The 23,640-nt window shown below is 36.0% G+C and overlaps 1 protein-coding gene across 1 annotated transcript in view; it reads left to right on the forward strand.

Moving 5' to 3' along the window:
* USH2A (usherin) overlaps positions 1-23,640 on the forward strand; it is a 373,050-nt gene that overhangs the window by 57,984 nt on the left and 291,426 nt on the right. The window contains exons 12-16 of the mRNA XM_030944868.1: positions 874-1,069; positions 4,324-4,965; positions 10,318-10,501; positions 15,559-15,722; positions 19,684-19,842. Of these exons, the coding sequence (XP_030800728.1) occupies positions 874-1,069; positions 4,324-4,965; positions 10,318-10,501; positions 15,559-15,722; positions 19,684-19,842 (1,345 nt within the window). The remainder of the gene's footprint in view (positions 1-873; positions 1,070-4,323; positions 4,966-10,317; positions 10,502-15,558; positions 15,723-19,683; positions 19,843-23,640) is intronic.

The raw sequence follows: 23,640 nt of genomic DNA on the forward strand, positions 1-23,640 counted from the left end.
ACCGATGTCTCTGTTTCTCTATCCCTGTGGTGTTGCCCTTTCCCTGTGGTTGGTTTCCCCACCGTATTGGAAAGTGATGAATGTAGAGACTGGGGCTTTTCCCTGGCTTTCAGAGGTCTGAAACTGAGGTAGCTTTTAAGGGGCCCTTTAATCTTGCACAAGATATGAGACTCGAACTCCCAGATGATGGTCCAGGTATAACAAAGGATGTGTCTACACATTTAGGGATAGGGTGAGGACCTTTACATGGCCCCACTGAAGTGGAATGGTTTGGATCCCAGCTGAACCAAGAAAAGAGGGAGAGGGTTTCAGTTGCTGAACTGTTGCATGACATCCTTCACTACAGGGAGAGGAAATGTACCTTGGATGAGTAATAAAAAATGAAAACTTTCAGTTTTGCTTCATTCTTATTTAACTAACATTTTCACCAAAATAAATAAGCATGTGGGTAGAACAACAAATTAAGAACTTGACCTTTGAAGATGATAGTTCTTTATGGTAACTGTGATTGAAAAAATTATTCCTTTTAATAGAAGTCACCATATCTACAATGCAATTTTGTAAATATTTTTTGGAGGTTCTCTGCCCAGATAGTAAATACGGCCACATTGTTTACTCTCTTCTTTTTCTCTTCTGTTTTGAAAGACCAGGACTTTTAAACTCTATTTAAAAGTTGAATAGTTACACTCTGTTCAATGTTTCTCTTTTTTCCTCTCTCTCAACAAATTAAAAACTGCTCACAGGCTTATTTTTTTTTCTGTTCCATTTAAAATTTTCTCTTCCCCCAACTCACACTCCCATTCTTGTTGCTAATGAATGTATCATCTAAAAATAGATATGTTCATCATTCTATAATATTTTGTATCTTTCTAGATTGGAGGCCAGTGTAATTGTAAGAGACATGTGTCTGGCAGACAATGCAATCAGTGCCAGGAAGGATTCTACAATCTGCAACAGTCAAACCCTGATGGCTGCAGTCCCTGTAACTGTAATACCTCTGGGACAGTCAATGGAGATATTACCTGTCACCAAAATTCAGGACAGTGCAAGTGCAAAGCAAGTGTTATTGGTATGTGTAATGCAAGAGTTCAGAGCCATTTTTCTTGTTTTCTCTGGAAATAAAACACACTTGGTTTCTAAATGAAAGGTATAAAAAGCTTCTTTGCTGAAAGCAGATTGCAAAAATGAATGAAATTAACTGTTGAAAAATTATTAATTTAATAATTCTATCAAACTACAGCTTGAAGCTTAGTTTAATCAACCCTTTAGAAGTTTCTTTATGGCATAGGTATGTTAGCTTACATAGCTCCATACTAATAAGTCACAGAAATAATGCAATTTGCTTACTATGTAGATGTTTCTTTTAGGAAATTAGCACTTTTTCAACATGTTTTGTACTTAATGAGTTCTAAGCAAATCGTTTCCATGCTAGTTTTCTTAATAGACCAAAATAAATGGATTTTTTCTCAAAATATTCTGTGCTACAGGGTCCTTTGTGATAAATCTATCAATTTTTTTCTATTATATTTCTTTGAACTGTTCCTATGAAATGCAAAATAAGTCAACATAATTCCACAGATCATGTACATAGCTAGGGTTAGTTATCAAGGGCCACATAATTTTAATTTTGTAATTCAATGCCAAGCTGATTATAATAAACTGCTACCTTCTGTGTTATTTATCATTTTTTTTACAAGACGTGCTTTTTTGTTTGTTACTCCCACAGGTATTTTTCAGAAATTAGATTTGATTATAGCAATTTATTACTTCCAGCATATTTGAGGGGAGCCACAGCCACATAAGGACAAAATTTATCAAGTGCCCAAAATACACAGTATATATAATACACTTTGAAATGTTGATGTATGGGAATATTATGCAAGGAGAATTTCCTGATAAAGTGAGCCTTGCATGGTAACTGTACATGTCTCAGACTATACATATGTCTCAAAAAGAAAAATTCCTCTTCTGCTTTGTTATTAACAGAATTAGTAATCTATTTTTTCCTCACCCTAACCAGGTTCTGGGTTGCATTAATAATGTTCAAGTACATGTTAATGTATTTGATATTATATATACACTCACTTGTGGATGTTGACTCATTTGTAATGTTGTCTTTGTTGATTTTGGAAATTAGAAGAAAATGTAGAATAACAACAAATAATGAAAATAGCTCTAAACAGATTGAAGCCTGAACAGTTTCAGTCCTTTTTCCTGCGGAATGCTGTATTTTTCATACAATGAAAGGATGCTAAGAGTAGAAAACCTCTGTGCATCTTAAACCCTCTTTCTACCTTCAAGAAAAAGGACTTCGGAGCATTCTTAATTATATATTCATTGCCCACATCTTACGTTTGAACCTGTGAAAACACTTCTTAATTCGGTGGCAGTTTGGCAGACAAGAAATTCACAGTCTGGTTCTCACGTATTTGGTTATCTACATATTATATTTTCTCCCCTTGATGAAAACATTAAGAACTGTTTTTATTTTCACTGAAATAGTTGTTAAAAAAAAAAAAAGCAAGTGTGGATCTATGCTTTCTGTACTTATCTGTAGATATGAGGGGGGTTGTACTTATGCAAGTGTTTGTTTGCAGGATAAAGATCTAATTCTTTCCAGACTAGATTCTATTTTTTTTGTTGTTTTCCAAACCAATTGTAAATAAGCTTCTGTATATTGAAACGTGTGCAGCAAACTTTACCAGGGGACTTTCCTCTTTGGATTTCTAAATTGGTTTTTAGAGCAATCTGTCTGTTGCCATTTTCATCTATTTAAACAAACACAATAACAGAAAAATGCAACTATGGACCGCAATGTTATGAAACATGGACTGTTAGAGTTAACACAACTGTTAAATCTTACTAATGATTCTATCACCAGTAAAATACATTAGCACCAATAATTTTATTAAAGTAGGTCATTCATCTAGAATAAAAAGGTAGAAGAATGTGAATTAAATGCCAAGCGTGCTAACTCCCCTGTACTTGTTAACATTGAATGTGATGCCCTGTAGGCCTTCCTCAGTATCGTTAGGAATAGATTACCTGTCAGGAATATGTATGGCATATTCAAATAAGCACTGCGCATATTTTAAAAACTGATATGATATGAATCCATGTAGACCAATTTTAATAGTTCAAAATGAGTCATAATTCTTGTTAACAATACAGTTATTTTTAAAATTTGCAGCAATAGTGGTCCTTTTTTATTTTCCTTATTGAAATTAAATGATATGCCTTAGGTGAGTCATTCATCACTGTTAAAGGAACTTGCCTTCTATTGGAGATTTTGAGTTTTTATCCATATATATATATAATTCATTCCCTACCATTTTTAGTTTTATTTTTCTACATGTAAGTTGCTAGGTGTATTTTTGTATGGTTTTGTATTTTTTTAAAATGATTACAGTATTTTGCTAGAAGATTGTATTTATATTTTCCTGTATGGAACAATTAAGTCCCAGCTTCATAGTGAAGGATTTTCCCTCTGCAAGGGAAAAATATGTAACTGAATTTGCATTTTTCGTATAATAATCTAGTTTGCTTTCTTGTAATGTACATTATATAAGCTAACATATAAATGCCATCCCTTGGGGCAGGGATAAAGCAAGCATTGACTTTGAAAACAAAGCTAATAAAACTACAGGATGAAGCATGAAGAAAACAGTTTATATTTTAATGTACTGCAGGAGTTAACTAAATCATACATTTAGATAAAAATATTTCATTTTGGATCATGGAAAACATTTTCTGCTTTCTGTAAGGGCTAACAATAAAGACATAAATGCAATCAATGATAAAACTGAAGTATGGTGTTAAGCAAATAATTTGTTATAGTTAGTCTAACTTGTGCTGTCTCGGTGTATATTTAATGTTTTTAATACAATATATAAATCTATTATCAGAACAGATTGTGAGCCTAGTGCAATTCTCTGTGTATTGCATTTCTGCAGTATAGGGTGAAGAGTTCACGTAGGCATTGATTGTGCAACAGGTGCTGTTCTGGGGGACAAAGAGATTAATTCTGCTTTGTCTTAGAAATGTTACAAAGAATCTCTTGCAGAACTATCTTAAATTGTATTAAGAGGCCAGCAGAAATGCATTGCTTCTGAAACAGATCGGAAAAGTAAACAGATTTTTGGGATACCACAGTTATTCAATTAATCTGTGCAACCTCGTCACTCCTGTTAATTATGCTGGCAAAGAATCGGTCCTCCCTTTCTTTTTTTTATTTCATTGTAGTATACATACACTTTTTTAAAAAATGAAATTCATAGCTTTTAAGATTTGGGGGTTTTTTATTAATTCCTTTTCTCTTTCCAGGCCTGAGGTGTGATAGTTGCAATTTTGGATTTAAAGCTCTCAGATATTCTAATGAAGATGGATGTGAGCCTTGTTGGTGCAACAGCCACGGCTCAGTGAGCCAATTCTGCAACCCTCTCTCCGGACAGTGCAATTGTAAAGAACGAGTGAAAGGGCTTCTCTGTGACACCTGCATGGACAACTTTTATGGGCTGGATGTAACTGGTTGTAAGGCCTGTGAATGTGATGCTGCAGGGTCCATTTCGGGAACCACGTGCGACGCGAGGACGGGGCAATGTGCGTGTAAACCAAATATCGGGGGAAGGCGCTGCAATGAGTGCCTGGATGGGTACCACAGAGTGCAGAAAGGTCACTCCTTCCTTTGTCTGCCATGTAACTGCGAGAGGGCAGGGACGGTAAATGGCTCTCTGCTTTGCGACAAAGCGACAGGACAATGTCCTTGCAAAGCTGGTGTGACTGGCCCTCGGTGCAGTCAGTGCATGCTGCAGACGTACAACCTCAGCATGAGCAACGCCCGCGGCTGCCAGCCCTGCCACTGTGACGCTCTGGGCACGTTGGCAGGAACAGCTTGTGACCACCTTTCTGGGCAGTGTGTCTGTCTGCCTCAGCGCCAGGGGAGGAGGTGTGATGAGTGTAAACCAGGTAAGGAAACAGGAAGACAATCGATTTGATGTAGTAAGTTTTGCTTTGTTTTTATCATTTTTTACAGTTTTTAGTATGTGTTTGGACAGCTTCATGTCTGACATGTCTCTGACACATGTCATATAATTATTTTTCCGTTTCTTCCTAACTGTGTGAGTGAGAAGGAAACATTATTTTCCTAATCACCACCAAATATTTATTCTATTTTCAGATATAATTTGTATAATTTGTGTTTCAGTTTCAACATGTCCAAAATAAGGTTAGGCTACTTCTAGATAGTGAGAAAATATACGAATAATCATGTCCCAGTCCCTGAATAAGAGGTAAACTGGCATAATCTAATGAACAGCAGCTATCCTCATAATGAAAAATGTGGATTTGGAAGGCAGAGTGCATGCTCTTCAGGAAGGGCACTTCATGCATAAAGCTGAGCATGGCAGGGGGCACAGAGATGGTTGCTTAAACTTTGATGAGGCTGGCAAACATGCCACTTAGAAAACATTCACCTGCCTTGCTGTATTGGAGTTGTGCTGGCTTGCACAAGGACTGCTTACGGTTTGGCCCTACAAGTAGGCGATATTTGCAGTTTGCTACATATTTGTTCAAGATTTTGTGCCATATTTTTAAACAGAATTTAAAAGTTCATTGTAAGTGGGAAGCTCTGTAGTTATATTTCCATGTTTTTGTTTTGAAAAGTAGGTGGGTAAAGTGAAACTATAGATAACGTTTACCTACCCTTCATCATAATATTAAGCAGATAGATTTAGTTCAAATTAAATACATATGCAATTTATTCAAGTAGCAGGTCACATTAAAAGGTACATTATAGCTCCATTGGTTTTAATATGCCATTCAATAATTTGAACAGAGGTTAAAAAAGCTGCTTAACCTCCATTAAGTATTTTTTAAATGCTTTAATTTAAATTATTTTAGGTACATATACTAATAAATAAGGCAGCATTCTGTTTTTCTTAGTTCCTCCTCCAGTGCTGTTTGACCTGCTAACCCTCTATAGCAGCCACTTAATCAGAGATCGGCAGAGGAGTGATGTCAAGCCTCCCTGAGTCAGTGACCGCCCTTGTCCTTGGAAAAGAAAGGCCAGGGTTTATGCAGAACTAAATGGTTTAAAAAGGTTTAATTGATAGTGTGAACAGGCTGGTTTGTAGAAAAGCTTACATGGCACTCAGAGGAATAGTCCCACAATAGTTCCTGGTAAAAAGAGAAATAATTTTAAAAAAGTATTTGTGTAAGTATTATTTTTAAATTTTCTAACTAATAGCTTGTGCTGAGCACTGAGGTCTCTGCTGCAGGTGAAAGTGTAAATTCCTATCTTTGTAGAAGTACTGTATTGCTCTTAGTAGAGCACAGTGAGCTGTGCTAATTTCGCTGTTTTAGTCAGAGCTTATTTAGATGTTTAATAGTTCTAACTTTTATGTAAATATTCTTTGTTAGGATGTGCCAAAAGAGATTTTTCTCCTGAACAGGGAAGAGTATAAAAAGTCTTCTATATAGAAATATAGAAGATTTAAATTGGTTTCAAGTATTTAGACATGTCCTATGGCTTTTTTGTTTCCTTATTTTTGGGACAAAGATAAGAAAAGGTACTCCAGATGTATAAGAAAATGTACTCCAAGTGTATATGTAGCCAACATAGCCTAATTAAAGCACGCACAAATTAGTTAATACTGGCAGCCCTGAAAACATACTGAGGATTTCTGCATCTGTTGGGACATTTCAAATTTATGACAGAAGGTAAGTGGCATTTAAAATAATGTCCCAGTGTAGCGTATCTTTTATGTGCTTTGATAAAATCCGAGAAGTTTTCAGCAGTTACCAAAATCTTAATGCAGGAAAAGCTGCCAATTGAGAAAAGATCAAACTGGTTGTTGCTTTTGGAAATTGTTTTATAAGGAGATTGTTTTTCTTAAAGCACTTTTTGGCGCATTCAGCCATGTGTTTAATCTGTTAGGCTGTATCCATGACCTCCTGTTTTCCAGTTTGTTTTCATACAAGTAACATTTTGGTAGATCGGTGTACATTTATTTTTTCTTTAATAGTGTATGCAAAGAGAGGAATGCTTGATTCCAGCCTGAAGCAAAATGAAAGAGCGGTTTTACCTTGTACAGAAACTTGCTTTTGAAATGTCCTAGGCTGCAGTGGTCAAAACACAGGTTCTCTTCAACCCCCAAATCGTTGCGAGCATTTTGTCCCTGCCTCATTCTGGAACAGTGTTGCTGACTGGGATTTGTGCGATACAAATCCTGTTCAACACAGGTCTTGGATTTTGTTACAAGAGCAGCAAAGCTGTAAAAAGACATTTTGTTTTGTAACTTCTTTACTCCATAGACACAGGTTTGCATAGAATGCTACATAGTATGGAAAAGATGTAAAGGAACATGTACAATGTGTGTCTGTGCACCAGTACTGAGGCTTTGTGCTCATACTACCTCTCTTGGCCTGAATAATGTGAACTGTCTTGTGACAGAATTGCTGCTGTGGGTAACTGCATTTTGAAGCCCAGCCTGTGGTTAAGAAATGAGCATTACTGCCATAGATGGTAAGGATGTAAAAGTGCTAAGGAATTGGTCATGTTCCTTTTCTATATGGTGGGAGAAATGCTAAGAGGATGATTAAAAAAAGAAGCAGAATACTTTGCTATGACTTTCATTCTTCCTTTTGAAAAGTGTGTTTGATTGACAAATGTGATCAGTTATGGTTGAATTGGAAAAAAATCTGAAAAAGAATAAGCATAATACTAGTTACATACATAGATCTCAGAGAGATTTGCGGTGGCTGTCTTAAAATTGGAAATTGGCTCTATTGTACAGCAGTGGATCCTTCATAAAGCAACTTTTATGAGCCCTTCTAACCTTGCTATAAATTAAGCTTGCATTAAGTTGTTACTCTTTCCTAGGTGGAGTCAAATTCTAGGTGGTGAAAGTAAATACTAATAATTACGACAAAGAGTATGAATTTGTAATCTTATATTTCCTCTTTTTCCTCTACATTTGATCATGGTAATTTACTTACAAATTAGTTGGGGAAAGAAATTGTTCTCATTTTCCTATCCCTCACTTTTGAAAAAAATGTTTTGCCTTTACCTGCTACTTCTGGGTAAAAGAAAGTAATTGTGGTAGTGTCCAGAAACTTTTAGAGCATTTCTAAAAGATTATAATAAAAAAATATCTTACCAAATCCTTCACTTCTCTACAGTGGTTTAGGCAGTGTGGCTGTAGGAGAGCCAAGATGTTTAACACTAAGGTATAGATTATAATTAGTGATTTCACTGCTATGATAAAAACAGTATATGCTTAATAATTGATCCTGCTCAGGGAAAATGAATTTATTTTCTAGAGATGTGCTTATTTGCCCATTATAGACTTCTCTTAGATGTTACTATATACAAATGAATCATGGAATCATTGTTCTGTGCAAAATTTCAGAGGGACAAGGACCTGATTTAGCCTGAGTGCTTATCACTTACTGCAACTATAAAGTGGGTCCTGAAGAAGTGCTTTGACCTTCTGCGCGAGTCCAAGACTTCAACTTGTTTCCATCCTTCCTGTTCGGTTCTTCGAGTGGAGTCGTTCATTGTGCTCAGGAGTGACATTGCTGGGAAATGGTCTCCTGTATTTATGCACAAGATGGGCACTACAGAGCGCAGAGAAGTGCAGCAGGAGATAATACATGCTGCCTCACTAATAACTTCAGGCTATTTGCTCTCTGTGCTGCCTCAGTTCAGGGCCTCTCTGGAATAAAGTGCCAGCAGCGTGGTTTTTTATGATGCGAATGTATGTTAACTGGAGACTGATATCACTTCACTGTCCACTTGAGATTTATCTCACCGAGGACCAGAGGCTAAACTTGAACAAAGATTTGAGCAGTAAAATTCTAATGTTTTCAATTTGTTTAGTTTCTCTGCTATTTGGATATGAACTCACAGTGCAGCACTGCTGCAAAGACAGAGAATACCACCCTAGGGGTGTATATATAGAGCTATCTCTTGTAAGACAAATAATAAGGCTTTGGGCAATATGACATGTTACAATATAATTTTGGACTACTTATTATAAAGCAGGACATCGGGAAGTTATTGGACAGCAAAAAATATTCAGTAGCTGAGAACATGGCTAAGAAACTACTGATTGAACTTGATGTGGAGAGAGGGCAAGTCTCTGAGAAGTCTGTGCAAATGCTGCATATCTCAGTAGCAGATGAAATTTTTCTATTGAAGTTGTACAATAATAACTAATAGCAACCAGCTAAGGGAGATAGAAACTCATATCAAGGGCCCTATTTTAGAATTCATGTTCCAAGATAGGTCATTGTTGTTGTCTGCTGTCTCTTAATACTGTGGCACCAGGATCGTTTGCAGAGCTCTCAAGCATTGCTACATTTTAAATAAACTGTACTCCTCCGAGGGGGGCCGGGGAAAAATAAAGAGAACAACAACTTGTGTGAGCAAAACAGTTAAATATTTATTAATCATCAGGTAAAAATAGAAAATGTTTTGGAAACTTACATAATTATATTTTTACTAGTTTGCCATTACTTGAATTGTCTTCTGATCAGAAAGAAATTATTGCAATGAAATAAGTCCATACATTGTGAAATAGATTATGCAAGTGGAACAGCATCATTAAGAGAATGTGTTTAAAAGTTCTTTTGTTAGGAACTTCAGGTAAGGTTGTGAATAATGGGTAAATTCTTGAATGGCCAGATTAGAGGTGTATAAACTGTATCTAACTATTTTTCAGTAATAAATAAATATCAGCATAAATAAAGATTGCTTGTAAGTGCAATACGATGAAAGATGGCATAGCAGAATCATACCAAACATACTGTGGGAAATGTGAAATTAAATGCTCAAATTCGTAATTTGAAATAATACAGGAACAGGACCGGATTGAAGGTGAAAACTGTTTAATACCAGATCAGTAACTTTCTTTTATCAGTTTCTTAATTTCTGTGAAAGTATTTGTGTAGGTTACAAGCTCTATGTTAAATAGGAGTAAAATATAAATAAGAAATGCTCATCAAATGTTGTTTTTCCGAAGAAACTCTATCTTATTTCAAGGATTAAGTCAACCACTGGTTGAGAAAAATGAAGAGACATTCTTAAGAAGATATGTGCATTTCTTATGGTTTCAACTGGCCATTTTCAGAGCTAAGCTCTCAGACTGGAATGGATGAATGTCTCTTCCCTTGTAGCTGCATTCATGAGTATTTCTCATGTCCTTGGGTCTTTACTTTCCCCACAGACATGTTAATGTACTCCCCTGTTTTGCATTTGCGCTGGCTAGGAGTCTGAAGAGAGATAACCAACATTCTCAAAATCCCTTTCTTTTGCAGGTTTTTATTTTTCTCCATCCAGCGCCACTGGCTGTCTGCCGTGCCTGTGCCACACAGCTGGTTCTGTGAATCAGATCTGTGATAAACTTACTGGCCAATGTAGTTGCCAAGATGCCTCCGTAACAGGACAGACATGTGAACATTGCAAACAACTTTATTTTGGATTTGACTCTGTCACAGGGAGGTGAGTGTTTCTTTTTTTACAGGTCACTTATAACCTCCTTGTCACATTTTTCCTCCTGGGTCAGTCAAGGGTTTAGTGACAATGGAAAGAGGTGTTCTATGTAGGTTAATCCTTCTATGAGTTCATGTGTGCGCTCTGATTTACATGTGATACATTACACAATCCCCTGTGCTCCCATGAGATGAAGGAAATAGAAATTTTGCTAGGATTTAGGTAGTAACAGCATGAAAGGTGTATAAGGCTAAGTTATAGCAGTTTGTTAATTGTTTCCCTATGTTTTCTTTGCATCTTCAGTAAGGTGTGTTGTTTTCTGATGTGTTTAACATAGACTATTAAAATGCAGGTAATTTGCCATTCTTACAACTAGTGAATGCTGTTGAAGATTTCAGGAAGATTTAATGGGGGGTGGCGGGGTGAGAATGAGGAAACCACAGATATCCCTGACTTGCCAAATTTCTTTTGGTAACAGCAGTACAAATATTCACTGCACCTTTACTCTTAAAAATTTGTTTTTCTGAAGCAGTGCATTCTTTTTCAACATTTTCTTATGTGCCACAAGGTAAATTGCATTTCTAATGCAGCCTGGTGTCTTTAGGTACGTTGATTCCCTGGATTATAAGGGGAAAACATATCTGTATAGTGCTCTGTTATTTCAACTATTGCGTTATCTTTTTTTTTTTTTTTTCTGGGATCATCTTTCTTGCCTAGTCCTCACAATCTCAATTTCCTTCTAAAATATTGTCCAGAAAGATTGCAGAAGTCTTATGCTATTATCTTTTCATGCAGACTGATGGTGTTAAATTGTTTTGTTATATTTGGTATTTTTGCCTTTTAAGAAACCAAACCTACATACCACAGGCAAAAGCATAATCTGTACAATGTTCCCCTCCCTCTTCTCCTCTCCCCTAACTAGTGTGGGGTAGACATGCTTTTAGGCAGTGATTAGTAATGTCATCCTGCATATATTTGACATTATTCTGCAGATTTTTCACTTTAACTTTTATGTTACTGTCACTCATTAGGAGATTTTTTTAAATTGTTTTTTACTGTTTCGGGTCACAGAGGCATCTGCTAATAGCCATAAAGTAATCTGTAGGAATAAGGACTTCCTATTTTCACTTCCTGTCATTTCTAATGGTGAGAAATAAAGTCTGTGTAATATTAAAGTTCCCTTTGAAATATATTTTCCTTAATATTAATGATACCTTTTTATTTTAGTTACTTGGAATAGATTCTCCCTTCGCCCCTCAGTTTTAGCACATTTGTGCTAAGCAATAGCTTTTCTGAGCTAGATACTGGCTTTCAAATACCTGCATTTTAACCTGCCTTTTGCAATTCAAAATGTAGAAATATGAATTATCTAGATCCAGACGTTGTTGTAAAGATAGAAAGTTTTAGAGTTCTGGGATTTGAATCTGAATTGGCTTTAATTCTTTAATACTATTTAATCCTCATGGCAATATTGAAGACTACTCTGCTTGTATGTTAACGTGATGAATTTATGTTGCACTTTTCTTGGCTTTCTTTTAATTGTTTTCCTCTTGGGCAGTGTACTTCTGTTCCTCAGGCAGAAACTTTTATCCACTGACAATGATAATGCAGGTCTTTATTTGTTAATCTATTTTATTCCATTTCTTTAACTGTTAATATCTTCATAAAAAGAGTAATATGCTTTTTTGTTTCTCCATAAAGTTGCCAGGTCATTTAAGCCATCCTTGCTCCAAGTGTCTTTTAAGGACAGAAAAGGATGTGAGCTATCTGTAGTGGCAAAGGCATATCTGTATTTGCACAGTAGCACAAAAGAAGCAGAAACTGTGATACACAGAGATTCTGAGGCTTTAAAATTCTCCCCCTCTGAATGTATATGTGAGCTGATTTATTTTGTGGTGTTTTCGAGATAAAACAGGAACTCCATATTCTTTAATGCATTTCAGGTTATGAAGCAGGAAAAATTTCTTGGCTTTTAACAAATTAGGAATACTGAGTGTTTGCAGCAATCTGAGCAGGTCTGTAATGGTTTTGAGCATCTGTACACATTTGAAATGCTTTACCTCTGTATTGTTTACTATAATGAACTGGTCAATGAACATCACAAATTGTTTATCTATTTATATATATATCTTGACAGATTACTGTTTATGAAATCCATTTAGCAAGTGAGGTTTTCCCATAAGGGTGAAAAATGAAGATTTTAAACAGATTGCTGGAGAGGCTCTAACTGCACCTAGAGAGTCAATGTAATAAAGGTTTCTCTATATTAATATTACAAAAACCATTTATCCTCAGAAAATCAATATCACAATTCATCTTGGCATGACATTTTTCTTTCCATGTTTTAAGTCTGTTTTCCTTGATTATATATAATTCTGTTTTAATAAAACTCAAATATGTTTGACTTAGAATACCTTGAAAAAGTGGCATTTGACAAGAATACTGCAAATACTTTTCACATGATTAGAAGTTACTTATCTTGTAAAAGAATTGGATTTTTTTTTGAAAATTCATAATTGGCTGAATCCTTAATTCTGACTGAAAAGCAAGAACTATGCCTAACAATAAATCGAGTTCTAGTTTTTTTCAGTTAAAGAACATGATGCATGTGATCACACAGAAATAATGTGTATTCCCATGGAGCAGAATATGGTGGAATATCTGCTGCTGTTTGCAGGATCAGGAGCCTCATTCAGTATAGGTGAAGGTAGGGAGCCTACACTTTTCCTAGAAGAAAAATGCAACAAACAGAAAGGAACAGGCCCACCCTGCCAGGCTGAGAACTATCACTGTGACTATATGGGTGTTGAGTTTGATTGTCATGTATGAATGATAATCAAAACTAGAATAATCAGGAGATCCTTATTCATAAGAGATGCTACAATATACAGGAACAATAGGAGAAGCTTGTCTTTCTCTGTTTATCTATCAAGAAACTTTTGTTAACATCCCCCCCTACCAAATAATCAGCATGTAATGAAATTATGAAATAATAATAAAATACTGTCTTACTGAGCAATTTTTTTTTGTAACTTAACTGGATTTAGTTAAAGTACTCTAAACAAAACCTCTATTTAAAGGGGGATTTGGTTGCACTGTCTGTAGATGAAAAGACTTTTGAAAAAATTGCCCTTTTCTCTTGACTGTAAAAGAGAGCAAACTGCAATATAGTGGCTTCCAAGGGAGAATGTATTTTATTTATTCTCAAAAGGATATTAGTCCATAAAACAAATTTGCAGCTTATTTTGCAGCTTTAGCTTTTATCAGCCTTTTTAAGGGTGTTGAATGATTCCCCAGGAGATCACACAGCACAAGCTGCTGTGGAGCAAAGGAACTCTAATACAGAGAGCGCTGTGATAGGCAGAAAATGTATGTGAAGAGTTTCCTTAAGCTTGTTTAAAAATCTGTCACATTTAATGCCTATTTCACTGATTATTGACCTGAATTTTAGTGTCCTAATGTGAAAGCAGTTTCCACCTTCCCCTCCTTTCTCCCTTGCCTTAAAAAGCTGATACCTAAAACATAATTGAACTCACTTTTTTTTCTGCTTTCATGAAGATAGTAGGAGATACAGACCAAGGTGTGATGGTGGTGGCTGGGAAGATGGCAAAGTAACTTGTATAGGGGCACCACCACATATTTCCTTAGGTCTGGTGAAACTGACCAAGGAAAGATCAGCCAAATATCAATTGACTCTTGTTTAGTTTTAGGGTTAACAGAATAAAGGGGGCAGAGCATGACTGCCTTGGACTTCTCTGAAGTCTTCTTTTTGCTGCTTCATCACCTTGCGACCTGGCATCTGGAGTAATTTAAAATTCCCTTGAGGCTGATGTTGCTTATGCCCTGAGGATTGGAGTTTTCCAGCTCAGTACAAGGGGAGGGAAGTGCAGACTTCCCAGTATGTTTTAGCTGCAGTGTACCTTCCCACCTGTTTCCCAGACCATGGCTTTTCAGATCTCTTTTAGTCTGCAGCAATTAAAATATAGCGAAATTAGAATCTAGAGTGGGAAGTTTTATTTGCCATTGTTAACTTTGTTTTGAGTATTAATGGCAGTCTGTATTGCAAGGAGTAGCATTACAGTATTTATAGTCATTTGCTTTGCTTAATTTCTGATGTGTTCTAACTGATTATTTGTAGAATCTGTCATCAGTATCCATGCTATAAATGGATGTCAGTGAGGAAATAGTGTCTCAGGTGAAGAGCAAGTTGATCACAAGAGGTTTCACATGCAAAAGCCAAAGCATAAACTAATCCTGAAAGTGTTTTACTGGTGCCAGAGAGATTTACAGAATTGAAGCGTGGCATTTGCGTGATACCAGTGCTTTTAAATTTTTTGTTCTTTTTAATTTAAAAATAATTTACTTGTAGATTTAATTAATTATTCACTGTAGTTATTTCAAATTTTGTCCTTCAGGCTGCAAAAACACTGTGCTTTCTGTTATAATATTAGTATTTTTGCTGGTTTTTTTCCTGTCACTGTTTTAATCTGAAATTTTTTCCTCTCAGTTTTGGTCACCATTCATTCTCCTTTATTCACAGCATGTAATTTTTTTCAACCTTAAGTTGCCTTTGTAGTCAAGAAATTATTAGTTGATTTATTTTTTCCAACTAAAGTATAATTTTCCCTGAGGTAGAAGGTTGCCTATTTTGTGCAGGAACCTCTTCAGCTGGTTACATATGTATCACTGAACTCTGCTGCTCTCAAGAAAGGTTGTGTGAGCAAGGATGTAGGACTGAGTCCATAATGTGGTTATTATTGAACATTATTGTCCAGTTTGTGTATGGATCAATATATATAAAATCTGTTTAATTCTAAGCCATTTTTGTATAAATTAGAATATTATTCTGGCAGTGAAATATTTATTTTTATAAATGTTTCACTGCTAGAAATACTTTTTGGTGAGTTTTTAAAATCAGACTAATAGATTTCTACTCTGTTTCTGTTACTGAACTGTTTATGATGTTTTAATTATGTTGCCCAAGAATCTTTTAAACAAAACCCTACTGTGCTTAACTGAAGTGTTGATGTGTGTTGATGACTTCCTTGATTTGTTTTTGTTTATAGATGTCAGCACTGTAATTGTCATCCTGCAGGAGCCATTAGTGGGACTTGTCATCTTGTTACTGGACAGTGTGTTTGTAAACAATTTGTAACTGGCTTGAAATGTGACAACTGTGTTCCCGACGCCAGTAATTTGGATGTCCACAACCTCTTTGGCTGCAGTAAAAGTAAGTGGATATTAGGTCTTAAAAGCATGTCTTTCAAATTAAAGTTTTTAATTGATTTAGCGAGTATTGAATTAGGTCAGCAGTAAATTATTCCCTCCCCACCCCCAAAATATAGGGTCACTGAAGTTTGAGTCATTTTTACTGTATTGTAGGATTGTTTTCTAGAGAGATGTGTAGAATCCTTCGTGTCATACACACCTTAGGCTTGTAGTTTAACCCAGGGGATAAGGGTTAAACTACAAGGGACAACCCATAGTTTTCTTGCACATTTTCTTTGCACTGACTAATCCAGAGTTCATATTTTAGTCAAGAATGCAACAGCATTTGTACAGCTTACAGCTTAGCCCCCTTTCCTGCCACTGACAGGAGGCAGGACACCTGCCTTCAGAAGGTCTGAAGAACAGAAGGTCTTTTGAAAACCTACTCCTGGTGATTAATTTCAAATGTTCTCCTCAGTGCAATGTAGCTTTGCCTTTCTCCTCTTGGGGCACTTTTTCAATCAGTTTGGGAAAACATGTGATGTGATGTAACAAAGCATCATAAATTGGCATATGTGAGGTGGCATCAATGCTATATTGAGGGTCAAATCATGAATTGTAATGAAACAAATTGCAGTGGAACATCTGGGTATCAAGATCACCAGCACACAGTCTCCAAGCTAGCTGAGTTATTAGAGAAGAAAATGCAAAAGTATATGTCATAAGAAAATTCAGTACTTAAGTTGTCTTTGGGTCAATGCTCAGACATGGGTTTTGAGGGCATCACGCTATGCAATGCCAAACCATGTGGGAAGGAGCTCAGGTCACTCTGGAAAGGCTGTGTTACATTTTGGTGGCACACCTTACTGCCATACACAGTTAACAGCCCAGCATTGGAAGTCCTGAAAGCAATGAGTGAGGAACTCTGCAGGTGCTAGCTGGACATTTTTGTCAGCAGGCCTAATTAATAATGGCCACACTGGTCATACTGTGGCAGCTAGCTCAGGTAGCCATGTGTAATGCAACAACAGGGTTAGACATTCCCACGTTATCTCTGGAATATGCTTCTGGATCTTCCCTCAACAAAATATTTCTTTTTGTGTTCTGCATGGGTATTTATATGATATTCATAACTGTGATATGTGAAAATCATAGATTTGCAAGCAGAGATGTAAATGCACAAAGTATTTACAGGTAGAGACAGCTATCAGTTTGTATTTTTATTTAATTGTAAATCAGTTTAAATTTCAAATAATATGCATTGTAGAATGCATGGCATTATAAATGGTCATAAATATCCTATAGAGAATTATTTATTTCCAAAGACAATTTTTTTTAGCTTTCCTCAAAGTTTGGAAGTATTTAAGTAGATTTGATTCCTTTTTCCCCATACTCTTCTGTAAAAAGCACAGTATCTGTTCATTGTTCAGGCAGTTGATTGGCTCGTTGTTTCTTTAAAAAATGTAAGATGTTTCAACTGAATGTGTAATAATAATAATACATGGCACTTTTATGATGCTGTTCATCTTCAAAGTGCTTTACAAACATAAGCCAACCTACTTATTTGTGTTGGGGATACACATTGGATAAAGGTCAATAGCAATTCAACTATAAAACTGATTAATAATAGTATGACATAGAGAAATAATATAATAGATTTTAGTTAGATAAAAGTACATCAGGCAGTATTCTAAATGACAAGCGGAGTCCTCTTCTGGACATAGAGGATATAGCAATTGGAGTCTTCTGGTTATTCATACCAAAATATTTGAACTTGTTGCACACATGTGGAGCTTTACCTGGCTTGGCATCTGTAGTTATTTTCCTTGCAGAACAGTATTTTGTTGACACATTCATTACTGGTTATAAATCTTTGCCAAGAGAAGCAAAATTAAGTTGCTGTTACCATCCAAATAGTGTTCTTTAAGGAAAAGACTTTTCCTTAGCAATTTTTCGCTTAACAGTATCTTAGATGCTGCACAAAAGTGTGCAATAAAGTACTTTGCTTACATATTTAAAATTCAAACCAGCAAACCTCTAGAAGCAATATGCAGTAGTGTGAGACTGCCAGTGGAGAATGAAGGTGATGCTGGTAAATTGCTGTGATTGCTCAGGTCTTGTAAGTATATATTACACGGAGAAAAATTCTTTTAAATGCTGAAGGGATTTAGGAGCGCTTGTTTCCTCTGATTCTCAAACTTTACCCCTGTAGACACTTTAGCATACATTTACTTCCTAAGGGAGATGAACTCAAAAGTTGCAGATTGGCATCAGAACAACCTATGCTTTTTGAGGGGAGATGATGATTATGTTCAGTTCAATCCAATGAATTCTAGAAATATTTTGTGCTATTTCTTGGCTGAGAGACTGCAGTAGAAGCAGGGCTTTTCATTGTCTTACTCTAAATAAAGAGCTTCATCTCACTTTCCAGATTTGTATTAAAAACCTGTAAATAGTGTGCCCACTGATTTTGGTCTAAGTCTCTACATCTATCACTTGTGTGGCTTAAGGTCCTCATGACATTTTCTGTCTGCAGCTTCATTCTTTGCTTCTTGTCTCCTATTAGCTTGGCTGAACAGATTTTAGTAATTAACTTTTGGTGGTACTAAGCAAATATCCACATAATGAAGAGGATGATGGTTTATAAAAGAAGAGAATAAAATCATGCTTCAAATCTTGATGTTCTCCTATAATACTTAATGTAGGGGAAGAAAGTTAATTGGGTAGTTCTGAATCCAGCTCCCGGTACCTTGCTCCATGTGCTGATTTCTGTGCTGCCCTGGACTATTCTCATTCCTTGAGAAAAATATTTTCCTCTACATCAACACTCCGTTGGTGAAGAGGATGGGGAAATGGCACAGTCTGCCTTTGATAGCAGTTACTATCTGCCAAAACAGACCTGTCTTGTTCTGTGCTGATGCATGGTGGAAGGGACAGAGAGTAGGGCTTTCCTCAGTGAAACTGGATTACTGGAGGTCCTACAGCAAGCTGTGGACTCATGCTCTGACCTGAATAATAACATAAACACTGAATCATGGAATCATCTAGGTTGGAAAGGACCTTTGAGATTATAGAGTCCATTCATCAAAATGTATGTTTATGTTAACATGTGTGTATATATGTATATAAAGTTTAATTTCTGAGTATTAGCTATTATCTTAGGAAGGACCATGATCACACATTTGGATGACAAAAGAGCCATAGGAGAGATTTTGAATGCTCTTTCTTAAAATGTGAAGCACTTGGCTTTTGAACTTCAAGTTTGTTTTTCTCTTTATTGATACTAGTGCAATAAAGTAACACATTTTTCAAAGTCAATAGAGGTAGTACGAGAGTCAAATTTTGGCAAATTAACATGTCAAGCTGATTTCTTAAACTGTTAGATACCTTAGTCTCATGGATTTGAATTTCACTGGAAACAAATGGAAGCCAATTGCCTTAATTAGCTGAAAAATTTTGCCCTTTATGTTTTTGTGATTTTATTTTATTTAGTAAGCTTATTTTAACACTTTAGTAAAATCTGGACTTAGTTGGACTTTCCATTTGTATTTTACTTGAGGAGTTTATGCCTGATCTGTGCTAAAATTGAATGAATCCTCTGAAAAAATAAATCCTAATCGAAGTAGAAACTTCAATAAAGCAACCATATAAATAAATGCTCATTTTATAAAGATCTTGAAATACATTTAAAAGAAACCCCACCTGTTTGGAAAACGCTTGCTTTATTTTGGGGTGGAAAGGGGGATTAAGTTTATTCATAATTTGTTTAAATATATACATTTTTTTCATGGATAAAAAGCGTTGTTGAAGAGCATTTGGATGGATTGGTGTAGTCTATTAGTGTCTTGCCCTGGTGACTGTACATTTACTCAAAGGGTTTTTTGGGTGAAGAATGCTTAGCAGTTTCTTTGCATTTTTCTCTAAATTTATGTGATTATTGATTACCTTGATTTTTACATCCTCAGTTTTTGTGTATGTTTTAGCTCCTTTCCAGCAGCCTCCTCCTACAGGAGAAGTTCTCAATTCCTCTGCTGTCAATCTTTCGTGGAGTCCCCCTGACTCTCCAAATTCTAACAGGCTTATTTACCAGTTGTATAGAGATGAGGAAGAAATTTATACAACTGAAGACTACCATCCTTATAGTAAGTAAGGTTGCATGAAATATTTTGTATTTGTGTGTATATATTTATATCTATTTGTGCTGTTTCTTAGCTATTTCTCATTCCTGTCATTATCATTCTCTGTGGTTTTGAATATATTATCCTGTTTCCCTTTAATGAGTTATTGTTCTGTGTTACTAGTTTTGCTTGAAAGGAATGAATAACCTAGTCCAAAATCTGGCAAATGGAATCACCCAAAATGGATGATAACTATTTTACTTTTTAATCTGAAAAACTTTAAAATTGACTTACGAAAAATATTTATTGAAAATATACACAGATGCCAAAACCTATGAGTCAAAGTCACAGATAAATAATTAGGGTGAACAGAAGAGACCATAATATGCTTAAACTTATTTTTTCATCTTCTTGGTTTTAAACTGTTAACAGATAGGAAAGCTTTTTGTGGCCTCTGACTTTTAGCACCTTCTGTTAAGCTATCAGTGTAGTTCCTGATTTGTCTTTAGCAGCACCACTTCTCTCATGTTGAAGCTTGCCAAGGGATCCTCAGAAGGCAGTCCTAAAGGATTCGACACTCTGTCCAAGCTGAAAAGGCCATTTTGTGCTAATATTGATCCACTTATCAAAGAAAAGGAGATGGATTTGGATACTGTTTGTATGTATACATGGCACACAAGTGGTTTTTTAAGAGGACGAGTGTGGTTTAATGCCACTAAGGTTTGACCTCTGTTCTAGGAGCTTCTTCAGTTTGCTGCAGTTTCTTACCAATGCAGCATTAATGTTTTGCAGAAGTTGAGTCTCTCTAGTTGTTGGTGTGTATCCTGGAGGGGAGAGAAAAAAAAAAGAAGCTATTTTTCAGTGGAAGCCCAGAACCTTTGGAATACACCTCACATTTCTATGTTTTGGTTCATGCTGCAGTGTTACAGTTCATTACAAAGTGGCTTATGTTGTGACTTTGGGCACTCTGCAGTACATCCTGTGAGGAAAGGTATGTGACCCCATGTAAGCATGAGATTAAGTGATTGAGAGGAAGAAATATTAAAAACTGTAGAGAACTAATAGAGAATATTCCAACACCTTAATTTGGTTTAAAGGCCTAACTTTAGTAAAAAAAATGAATTTTAAAAGAAAAGCTATGATATTTCATTGTTATACATCTATTTAGTAATGTACTTGAAACAGTGCATGGTTGAGGATGTTATTTCATGATTCTACCTACATTTCTTTCTTTCTACTTTGTAGAAAGCAAAAAAAGTTGTGGATATATTTAACTGGATAATGACACATTAACATGTTGCAATTTAAAAAAACATTATCTTCTTAAAAGTTTCAAAAGGCATTTTTGACATTTCCTGGAAATCCCCCTGATTAGTGATATTAAATTATCTGCTGGTGTTTGGATATAAAAAAAAATACATTGGTAATGCTGACAGAACGTTTCCTAATGCTATTTTTTTTCTTAGTATAATTTGGAATTTGTAATGCTTATGAGGTGAGAGTACAACTGGATTAACATTAACTTATGGATAAATTAGGGTTTTATAAAAAAATTGAACTTCCCAAGGAAAATTAATAATAATCAGCCTGGTGACCTCGATGATAGTATTGCAGAATGCCCAATTAAAACAGTGTGCTCTTAGCTGCTCTGGAAAACCTCAGCCTCAGGTTTCCCAGACAGTCTTTGTCTTGAGGATAAAATTAACCACTTGCTCTAAAATGTGAAAAAAACCCAAAGTTACTAACAATTCTAACTCCAAATTGAGTTTTTTTCTAATTACTTATAAATGTAACTAAATAGAAAATCATAAACTCATTAAGGATGGAAAAGACCTCTAAAATCATTAAGTCAAATGATGAACCCAGCACTGCCATGTCACCTCTAAGCCATGTCTTCAAGTACTACATCTTTGTTTCGAATACTTACAGACATCTTGAGTCTACCAGACTGCTAGACATCTCATTCCAAAGCCTGACCATCCTTACCATGAATAAATTTTTCCTAATATCTAATCTCCTTCTACCAAATACCCAACCTTCTCTTGCACAATTTGAGGTAATTTCCTGTCATCCTCTTATTTGAGAGAAGAGCCTGACCTTCAGGCTACAACCTCCTTTCAGAAAGTTTTAGAGAGGTATAAGGTCTCTCCTGAGCCTCCTTTTCTCCAGGTTAAGCAGCCCAAACTCCCTCAGCAGCTCCTCACAGGACTTGTGCTCCTGACTCTTCACCAGCTCCACTGCCCTTCTCTGGACATGCTCCAGCCCCTCAATGTCTTCCTTGTAGTGGGAGCCCAGAATTGGGCACAGGATTTGAGGTGGGGCCTCACCAGTGCCAAGTGCAAGGGGAGATCCTGCTGCATCTTCTGCCTGCTCACTACTAACACTCAAGGAGGTCTGAGCAGCCACTGTTCAGCTGGCATTGTTCCCCAGCCCTGTCTGAAGTACCATGGTTTGCAAGGTCTGAAGATGACATAACATGGTCTCATTATTGCTGGACTCCAGTGATAACGTTGTGATTGCTATAAGGAGTTGAAGTGCTGTAGGCAATTACTGGGCTGACTGCTGCTTTTGTGCTACAATGTCAAAGGCTGAATATCTAGCAATACTCAGAGTTTTGTAGTCCTCTTCTTTAAGTTGTAATCAGGGCAGTGCTGGCTTGCCAGTGTGGATGTACAGAGAGAACGTAGAAATAGCTTCAGCCGCTTAATTTGCTTTGCAAAAGTTTATGCATATCTGTGCTCTGACACGCAATATATTAGTCAATGTTAACTATTTCTTAAGGCAAACGAATGTAGGGTGTTGTGGTTGTACATAAATTCATACTGTGCTGTGATGACTAAGATGTGTAACTGCTTCTGGGATATGCACAGGAGCAATTAATGGCAATTGGTACTATAAAGATGCTAAAAAAACTGGTAACTAAGAATAATGGAAAGTAGGTCACAAAGAGCGGCGGATGACTTTCTCAGGTGTCGTGCTGGGAAAAGTCTGTGAGAAGATCAGAGAAAAGAATGAAAAACAATTCTGAATCTTCACTTGCTAGTATTGTGAACATGTGGAATGTGTCATGGAGATTTGTTTATCAAAGGGTGGTTTCTTAATTAGCCAATGGTGATGGTGTTTGGATTGGAGGACCAGTTAGGTTCAGCTGTATTGTAACTGTTTGTAAAAGAGCAATGGGTTTCTTAATAAAGATATATATGATCAGCCTTCTGTGAATCATAGAGTCTATGCCAATTATTACCTGGCCAGGGGCCCATTTGCTGCGACAAGTAGGGGGGAGGAAGGTAAATATAAGCTTTGTATATACCTTTTTAATAATTATTTGCACTTTTGTTTCACTTCTTATCCAAGAGCAAATGCTTTTCAAATGAGGTTTTAAGCATTGTTGTAGCAATGAGGAAGTGAAAGCACACAAAGTTGAAATATTTGGTCTTATGCCATCAAATTAACCGAAAAAAGAGGTCTGAAAGTTTGCACAATGGTTTGGGTTTTTTTTTCCTTAATTATATTCTCTAATATTGATGCTGATTTACATTTGAAATAATTATTTTGAAGAAAAAGAGGAATGAGAAGATAATTGTGTTAATTTTCATTATTAAAGCAGGAACTAGAATTTAGAGGAAAAATAATTTCTCTAATGATGCTAATGTGCAGGGGAAGATTATAAAGGATAAGGGGGACCTTTTTTTCCTGTGCTAAAAAAACCTGAGAAGTTGCAATGTTTAAAATCTCAAGAAGATCATGTGGACAGGCATAAATATGTATTGGATTAGAGCTGGACAGAATTTAGGTGTAGCAATTAAGATGATTTTTAATGTG

The sequence above is a fragment of the Camarhynchus parvulus genome, chromosome 3 (assembly GCF_901933205.1).
Source record: "Camarhynchus parvulus chromosome 3, STF_HiC, whole genome shotgun sequence".
Classification (NCBI taxonomy): Eukaryota; Metazoa; Chordata; class Aves; order Passeriformes; family Thraupidae; genus Camarhynchus; species Camarhynchus parvulus.